At 41.2% G+C, this 8482-nt stretch overlaps 3 protein-coding genes and 1 long non-coding RNA gene across 9 annotated transcripts in view; 3 read left to right on the top strand and 1 right to left on the bottom strand.

The window, feature by feature from the left end:
* The first annotated feature begins 352 nt into the window (after positions 1–352).
* LOC149375253 (uncharacterized) lies at positions 353–962 on the top strand. The gene is made up of 2 exons (XR_016292880.1): positions 353–616; positions 739–962. It is a non-coding gene; the product is annotated as an uncharacterized LOC149375253 (long non-coding RNA).
* Positions 963–1185: 223 nt separating this feature from the next.
* LOC106635985 (uncharacterized) lies at positions 1186–3360 on the top strand. Its single transcript, XM_089589396.1, has 4 exons — positions 1186–1487; positions 1548–1791; positions 2205–2277; positions 2421–3360. Exons 1-4 carry the CDS (start codon positions 1463–1465, stop codon positions 2424–2426), a joined length of 348 nt encoding a protein of 115 aa, XP_089445522.1. The 5' UTR covers positions 1186–1462; the 3' UTR covers positions 2427–3360.
* On the bottom strand, positions 2974–4623 carry Cisd2 (CDGSH iron sulfur domain 2). Its single transcript, XM_023390631.2, has 4 exons — positions 4439–4623; positions 4137–4231; positions 3651–3761; positions 2974–3278 (listed from the first exon to the last, which is right to left on the bottom strand). Exons 1-4 carry the CDS (start codon positions 4533–4535, stop codon positions 3195–3197), a joined length of 387 nt encoding a protein of 128 aa, XP_023246399.1. The 5' UTR covers positions 4536–4623; the 3' UTR covers positions 2974–3194.
* A 703-nt stretch (positions 4624–5326) lies between these two features.
* Efa6 (Exchange factor for Arf 6) overlaps positions 5327–8482 on the top strand; it is a 42891-nt gene continuing 39735 nt past the window's right edge. For all 6 annotated transcript variants that reach the window (XM_089589880.1, XM_014348368.3, XM_089589881.1 and 3 more), the window contains exon 1: positions 5327–6761. In XM_089589880.1, coding sequence (XP_089446006.1) covers positions 6615–6761 — 147 coding nt within the window. In that variant the 5' untranslated portion in view covers positions 5327–6614. The remainder of the gene's footprint in view (positions 6762–8482) is intronic.

The raw sequence follows: 8482 nt of genomic DNA, 5'->3' as shown, positions 1-8482 counted from the left end.
ATACACCTGGAAAAAAAGAAAAAGTAGGAGGCGCAGGGCCAGGCAAATTAAATTTCACTCCGTTGTATATGCGCGTGTATATATATCGACTGGGCGCGAATTGAGGCTCGCGCGTCACTCAACCGCAGTGTATAGTTTAGCGTACGTTATACTTTCCTCTCCTACTCCTCCTTCCCCCCGTTTGCTCGTTATTATCACGTGGATTATTTTTTTTTTGTTTGGCAATTGCATCTTTTTGGTTTTCCAAAAAGTGCCATTTTGCCAATCATAGCAACAAGTGCAGTGCCCAATATACCCCGATGAGTGAATAAGGACGCGCCCCGAGCATTTCTTGCATTTCTTATCTCTCGGCTTTCAGGCGCTCACGAGGAGCCGAAGATAACGACACGCACTCGACAATGACGGCTCGACGCGGCGTCGTCATCTGATACATCGGCAAGGCCGACCGCAACGGTGTAACATACACATCGCAGTGACAGTGCGCGCTCGACAGCGAGAGAAGGTCTACTCGACCGCGGAGGTGTGTGCTCCCGCGAAAAAAAAAAAAAAAGGAACTTTATCGACATGATGCTCGGGACGTCGTTAAAGCGCTGCTCGTTAATCGTATTGATTTTCGGTGAGTTTTACGTTAAAAGTACATTATTATTATTAATGCACGGGTGACGTTGGCGTGAAACGTTTCCTCTTAAAGTTTGAAATGCATGTAGTTTGTACACATGATGAAATTGTCGTTCTCAGCGAACCTGCTGGTAAGTGGATTAACGTCGCCCGACAGCAAAAATGGCACCGTCGTCGTGGCGGTGGCGTCGACGCTGCAGCCGTTATCGGGACTCGGGACTGGCGCAACCATGACCCCGACAACACCGAAGACGGAAACTGACCCAAGTGCCGCCGACGTCACGGACCGGCCCGCCGTAACCGGCAAGAGCGACGAGGCAACGGACAATCCTGGTTCGTTGTAAATTTTTCCCTGCTGATTTCCCGCGATCGATTTTAATCTTTTTTGCGACGCTTCGATTTTTGTGAAAAACCATCAAGACTTTTATTTCTGTTGGCGTTTTAACGAGTACATGTATATATACTAACACGCAAGCGCGAATCACCTATCCCCCGTTTATGTACACAATACCTATGGGTGTGTGTTCGTTATTAAAAAAAAATAAAAAAAGTGCACAGCTATACACCCGATACCTTCCTCTTGGAATGTCACTATATCGTTTTTCATACTAAAATACCGCCCGTGTCGTTAATTTCTCGCGATTGTCACTATCACGGCTCTATATATTTAAATAATCAGCAATAACGCGTTTTCGTTGAACTCGAAGCGGCCGTCGACAAGAACGTCAACGACACCGCCCGCGGCGAGGACAAAAGCTCACCCACAGCTGTCGTCTCGACGGAAGGGCCAAAGTTGGCAACAACGACGGTCAAGTCCAACAGCGCCGAATCCGAGGAAAAGGAAATGAAATCCGTGACCGAAACCACAGGTAAAACTCCGCGGAAGGTATGCGCGGTCGTAAGGGTGATACATGAGAATTCGTTTGTAGTGGCTAGCGCGACAGTCGAGGGAATCATCAACGTGACGATGAGCTTGGAGCCGTCGGCGGGGAACGTCACCAATGGCACGGAAAACAACGAGCCGATCGGTGCCGCGTGGAAGGAACAGTTGGCCGTACCACATGGACTCGGGGACATGCCGTCCAGATTGGTGGCCATTAGCATGGCCATTGCTTTTGCCATAGTCGTCGTTATTGTCTACGTGGGTCTCTTGGCCTGGAGACGTTATCTCGAGTAAGCGCCGACGACACCTCGTCCATGTATATTTATTTACGCGCACCTCAGATCCAGATATCATCGTTTTTCCCTCTCTCGTGTGTCTTATACATTTATGTGTGTAAAAATATATTACACACCCACGCGTTGACGGTGATAAGCGACAAAAGTATTTTTTAATCGTTGTCTCTTGCGGATTTAACGAGCGATTGATTGCTTTGCGGGTGATGTTCTCTCTCTCTTTTTTTTTTTTTTTTTTTTTGTTGCTTAACTTGGCCATCTAGAGCCAATTGATGCCACGCGATTTTACGACTGTTTGCACAAGAGAAAAGATTAAGTTATTATTGTTTATGCAGATATCGCTCGGTTTCGATCGCGGCATTAACTGGGCCATTCCAAATAAATGGAACTTTGTGCATTCTTTGTTGCAGGGTTCGCTATGGGAGCAGGCAGTTGTTGGTCAACAACTTGGAATTCGATACTAATGATCTCCGACACTTCGAGGTGAGTTTTGTTTTGTCGATCAAACGACAAACCGATCCATATGCTTTTACATTGTTTCAATTCGCAATTAAAGCGGCAATTATTTATTTTAAGCCTATAATACATACAAAGGCAGTATTTGTGACTTTTTTTGTTTGTTTTAGCTTTGAGTCGGCTCTTGATGTTTGTAGGAGTAGCGAAAGTTGTAATAACGCCGATACGCCGGTGTTCTGTGATATATCGCCAAAAGTCATACTGGAGCCACTTTGATTACCGTTTCAAGATCATATTGTATCAGAAGCCATTGTTGACAGTAAACGTATAAGCGACGAATCGGCTTAATATTTAACGGCGTCATAAATTATTCTTATGACGGAAATGTGAGATTCAACATAACAAGTATGCGTGACTGCATTCGCAACGTATGGATGAGCCATACTTTATGAACGACAATTGAAGTATTATTATGGTAATAGTTAAATCATAAGTTTAACGTTAAAATGTAATGTTGCTTTGATTATCACAAACAACCACATCAGGGATGAACTCGTGCATTTTGAGTACATAAGATTTTTGTAAAGTGAAACTTGGTGATTTTATACGTCATGTTCACCACAGTGGCAAGTTATTCTAAATTATTGATAGTTTTAAGAGTAAATACACTATCTTTTATTTTTCTTATTTCAAATGTATCGATAACAATTGAAAAACTGCGTATACAATTTTTTAGAATTATTTATTCAACGTTTTTCAATGATTAATAATGAATACTGCATCGAATGCTAAATAAGCATTAAAGAATAAAAAAATTATCCAATCAAGTTGGACGTTGTACAATCCAATTATATTTTTTCTTAACCTAAACTTATTCCAGTCACTCCAATAGACTATAAAATGTAGGTAACGACTTCAATGGATTTTTATGTACATTTATTTATTTATTTCTTAGTAATAACAAGCGGGCCCACATTGTCACCAGTACATTGATTGTGTTTTCCATGAGCACCATCACAGTACGGCCACTGTAATTACATACTCAATTATTAATCGATCCTGATATTTTTTTCAACATTCAAGGAACAATAAAGATATGCGAAGAATGTACTCTTGAGTTTTAAATTGATTAAGAGGTTATAGAAATATGAAATTCATATCAGCATGTTACATAACGTCTTTGGAATGCATAATACATTCAGGAAAAATGTGGGTCGTATCATTAGTAAATGTGTAAAATTAAGAATTCTCATTTTTTAAAATTTTTGCACTTGACATTAGTTGGCATTTGAAAAAAATGTATAGTAAAATGTTATTTATATTTTTCTTAAATAAAAATTGACTTAATCTGAAAAAAAACAATGCTTTGACATCATCATGAAAAAAAGGCTTATACTTACGTTTTGACTTTTCCAACAGCGGCAGAACACAGTTTTTTCAGTAATATCTTCAACATCTACCATATCAACAACTTTAGGATTATTTTTGTTTATTGTACGATTCACCTGGTTCTGGAAAAAAAAAAAAAAAAAACACATGTATCCACAAAGTAATGGTCAGCAAATTTTATACGTGCGAATATTTGACATATGGTCTCTCATAGCCAATCTCCTTTTAATTAGTTTCCATGTCATTAAATAACTAAAGAAATTAATATTTAACAAGCATATGTCAAAACATATGCTTTGAATCATGTTAATTGTATGCTACATAGGTACATGATACATTGTATTGGGTAGGTAAGTATATTTACAACACGTTTCAGAAATATACTTGTAGATTTAAAAAATGGAGCAGGTGGCTACTGTGATGTGTATACATCATGTGTATTTTTAGGTGCACAGGTATAAGAACTTATAGTTGTGTGTATGTAGTAGTGTACTTACCGATTTACGAGCTTTTGGGCAGAAAGCTACGTAGGACATGTAACCAATGCCAGCAAGAACTGCTGTGGGTGGTATCAGAGAGAGCCAGTCCTTCACTGTAAAATTAAATCACGTATTGATTATTATTGTGAATCATGTTGACGATCAGTTTAGAATGATGTGTAATAAATGTAACCTATAGTGTGGATTTGCGGCAGCAGTGATCTTGAGGAGTTTTCTGATTAGCAGAAACACGACTGGAAAGGGATGATGCTGATGACCGACTAGGGATGAGGAAGGGTTGTTCAATCAAATTTTTTTACCTCCCAGTCGAAACCATCCTCCAATCGAGTCGGGAATCGGTAGGTCAGACAAATAATTTGGCACGGAAACTTTGATAAGGTGTGCGACAGGCTCCATGTTTACTACCGACTGAACTGCTCAAGTGAAGAAGTGAACAGCTGATGAGAGAGGAGCTGAGCTGAATTGGGACAGTGCATACATATATATGTATATATTGCGAGGGGGTGTGTAGGCAGTGTAGGGTAGGACAAAAGGGCCTGATTATTACTTATATTTCTCTATTTCATCAAGTCTACACCGGTCCTGTACCTATCCTGCATGTTTTAGGAAGATGCGAGCACAAGTGCACACAAATCTACATTGGGATAATTAATTATATAACAATTTGTCAATATAATTTATAAGACGTTTCTGCCAATCATCGTTACCAAGTCCTGACGATAAGTAATGGGTATAGAAGAAACCTGCAACGAGTTGACCGTCGGTACGTCAGGGCCCGTTTTTCTGCGTCAGTACCGACAGTACCACCTCTGCAACGGGTATAGTGATTTCCTTCTGGTGGGAAACCCTAGGTTCATGATGTAAGAATATAAGGTCTAATATATTATATAATATATTCTCACATCATGCCTAGGTTAGCAACACTAAAATCTAGGGGTTTTTTTCAATGCGATTTCCCCTAGATAAAAAGGTTCCGTCGGTTTCGAAAATCACAACGCTAGATGGCGCTGTATTAAAAGTGACTTCGGAGTTCGCGGTTGGAAGTTGGAAATGCATGGGTATCAGGTATATCGGTATATGGCAAACAGAGTAGTAGTAGAAGCAGACGCATTCTCGGTTTCCCTGCATGAGTGAGAACGAGACAGTTAAGGCACCGAGCTCATGAGAGGAGGAGTCGTGGAGTCCAACCAACAAAACAAGCTAAGATAAGATAACACACATATACATAACCGCCGTCGGTCAGTAACAAAGTACATGCAGGACGTGCAGAGTTGTAGTCTCTAGTCGTCGTGCGGTGGTTCCGTTGTCGTTCAGTCGTTGTCACCGCAAAATATATATATCCAAGTATAAATCCGCATACAAATTAAAAAAAAAAAAAAAAAAAAAAAAACATTTTGCATCCGTTCAAAGACGAACAATATGTGTATGCGAGAAGATACCATCCGGGATGGTGTAACATCCCCCTTTGAGGTGCATGTATACTCATCTACTGGTGAAGCGTCCAAGTCCTGAAATCCTGTGCTACAGGGCTCTGACTCTGGAGCAGCACAGCAATAAAGTGCTTCTATTTTATACACATATACGGTGTCATATATATCAATGAGTGCGCGTCGTCCGCGCGTCCATGTGTGTTACCTATACATTTTATCGTCCTGCAGCTCGGCTCCGGCTGCCGCTGAAGCTTGTTCCAAAAGTTGATGTGTGTGGTGTTCGAGCGCTGGTGCCCGCTATCATCATCCTCTTTCTCAACTCATCCATTCGTCCGTCCTAGGTCTCTCCCTGGCAGAGAGTATCCAGGGGTCTATACATAAACGCAACCATCCAGTGTGTCTCTTCTACTAATGACGTGCATGTGTATATTATTATTTAATTGTACGACACCCCACCAAGTGAGTTCAAGCATCAGATAATCTGGACAGAGGCTATTATATACCATTAAAAAAAATACCTATATAGGTATACGCTTGGTAGGGAGGGAGGGCTGCTCTTCTGCAGCGTATCATGCCATCAAGAGTTCGGAATTATAATTATGGCATCCTCGACGCCGACGCCGTGCAGCGCTGTTTCTGCTCGCCCTAATAGTATCGGAGTAGCTCTCGCGCAAGAAGCCGGCTTCTTCTCGGGCTGTTGCAGAGAAAGAGGTAGCCCGTGCCGCGACAGCGGCTTCCTGATTACTACCTGCACGGGGGAACGATAACAGCGGTAAAGCCTCCGCTTTGGTCGTCGCGAGTGTGCACTGGCAGTTCGCGGGTCACAATTATAAGTGTAACGGAAGAAAGGCGTTTCCCCCCCGGGCGCGGAAGACTATTTACCTGCTTGCAGATGAGCGTGCGCCCAAGGGGTGATGGTCGCGGTGTTGTTGTGTGCGTGGTGAACCATCCAGCTACTTGTGAGAAATAAGTGATAAACAGAAGGGGGAAGAGGAGGCTGGGACTGCAGATTCGTGAACGAGGACTAATACAATTAACGTACGAGATGTCGGGTGTCGTTGCCGAGGAGCTGCTGGTCACGCTGAGCCGCGACGAGGTGACGGGTTTTGGGTTCTCGTTGCTCGGTCGGGCCGATTTGCCCCACGTCATCTACAAGATCGTCGAGAATTCACCAGCCGCCGACAGCGGACAGGTAAGCGAATGGCTTGGAGCAATTTGTTTTTTTTTTTTTCATTACAAACATACAATACATGCAATCGACGCATTTGTATATACTTAATTAATCCTCGACGAGTTGTATTTTGATTAACGTTATCACAATATCTAAGATGAGTATTATTATTGACGAGTACATGATCTTATGAGATGGTCAACGCTAATTGTTGTTGTGTGTATAAAAATATATTTATGTAGTGAGGGTATTTAACGTGCGTAAACAGCGAATAGCACACGTAGGATCACTGTTCTGCTATACATTCATATAGTAATCTAGCTGTTTAGCTATATTTACTTATCTCGAATTCCGGCTTTAGGCCACTCTTTTTTCTGGTAAGTACCACTTTGCTTTCCTACATTATACATGTGTGTGTCCCTGTCACCGTTGTGTGTTGTAGCTCCCATGCAGGACATTTAATTATTAAAAGCTCAAAATACTTACCGCACCGTCAAAACAGTAAGGATGAAACGATGTTTCCAAGAAGAATAATTTTCCCGAGAGTTGACACATTTAAAATGGTAAACGAGAGTCACAATTTTACATGACAAGTGACCCAAGGTCAACGATACCATGGTATAAACAAGACAATATCATCAAGACGATCGCCGAATCACGAGTCATGACTTAAGAAACCAGCAACGCATTAGCGGACCAGCCGGTATCGACCCACCCGCTTCACCTCCGGACCCCCTTGTCGATCTTTATACGTACATATATCTATACGTATACTTTTTATACTCGCGCGGAGCACAGTTTAGCTATACCCTATTTATGCACAGATGTATATAACATCTAGGTAATCGCGGATAGCCGCAGACTACGAGAGTTGTCGATTGCTAATTGCAAGCCACTCAACGAGCTATTTAAAATATACACGGCTAAACTTTTCTTGCGTTTTTTCTTCCTTCCTTCCTTCCTCTCTTCTCTTCTTTTTGCTCTGTTTTTTTTTTTTTTTTTTATATATCCTTTGTCAACAAAGTTCAACTCAATAGTATAGATATCAAAAATTTTTGTTTGTGTAATGGTTCATCTCTGAGAGACGCCAAGTACAGTCCAAAAGTTTTTAGCTGTAATTATACTTCCTCAGCTCATTAAGAGTAATCTGCATTATACGGTATACCAATACAACTTCAGATGGCAATTAAAAGGCATGATCGTTAATGCATACTCCTTCGTCGATCAGCCAAACGTTTCTTTGATTTTTTCGATAGAAATCCGCGTAGTTTTTTTTTTTTTTTTTAACTTCTTGGCAACACCGACATCAGGGGTCGATTTCAGCCAAAAATCCGCGTAGTTTTGAAAGGAGAAGAAAAAATTATCTCGCCATTTTTACACATTCCACGTGTACAAACACCTACGCTCCACACTTACAGCTTCCGTCGATATTTTTATACTTGCACACCCACGTAAACAGGTTATATACGGGGTACGTGTGTGTGTGTATATATGATTTTACGACTCCTTTGAAACGCATCCCTTGCCTTTCTCTCTCTCTCTCGTTCAGTGCAAATATATATAAGTAAGCCCGATTTACGATCCCACACTCTATGGCGTTTTACCTTCTAAGCCTTTTTTTTTTTTTTTTTTTTTTTTTATATTTTTACTGTTGGCTAAAGTCTACTTTTCTCTTGCAAATCTTCGTTTACCTCCCTTTATGGATTCGACAGAGGTACATCGTTCACATGTTACCCCGAGAG

This window comes from Copidosoma floridanum, unplaced genomic scaffold (assembly GCF_036245765.1).
Source record: "Copidosoma floridanum isolate Cflo_tuat_1 unplaced genomic scaffold, Cflo_Japanese_pri ptg000009l, whole genome shotgun sequence".
Taxonomy (NCBI): Eukaryota; Metazoa; Arthropoda; class Insecta; order Hymenoptera; family Encyrtidae; genus Copidosoma; species Copidosoma floridanum.
This window is presented reverse-complemented; position numbering and strand designations above follow the sequence as displayed.

Bases quoted from the DNA above. Each gene is read 5' to 3' on its own strand.
- LOC106635985 (XM_089589396.1), top strand. From the start codon at position 1,463: ATGAAATCCGTGACCGAAACCACAG. The intron at 1,488-1,547 runs GTAAAACTCCGC...ATTCGTTTGTAG, and splicing joins ATCCGTGACCGAAACCACAG to TGGCTAGCGCGACAGTCGAG. The intron at 1,792-2,204 runs GTAAGCGCCGAC...TCTTTGTTGCAG, and splicing joins GCCTGGAGACGTTATCTCGA to GGTTCGCTATGGGAGCAGGC.
- Cisd2 (XM_023390631.2), bottom strand. From the start codon at position 4,535: ATGGAGCCTGTCGCACACCTTATCAAAGTTTCCGTGCCAAATTATTTG. The intron at 4,232-4,438 runs GTAAAAAAATTT...TTAATTTTACAG, and splicing joins AGGATGGTTTCGACTGGGAG to TGAAGGACTGGCTCTCTCTG. The intron at 3,279-3,650 runs GTAAGTATAAGC...ATGTAATTACAG, and splicing joins GCTGTTGGAAAAGTCAAAAC to TGGCCGTACTGTGATGGTGC.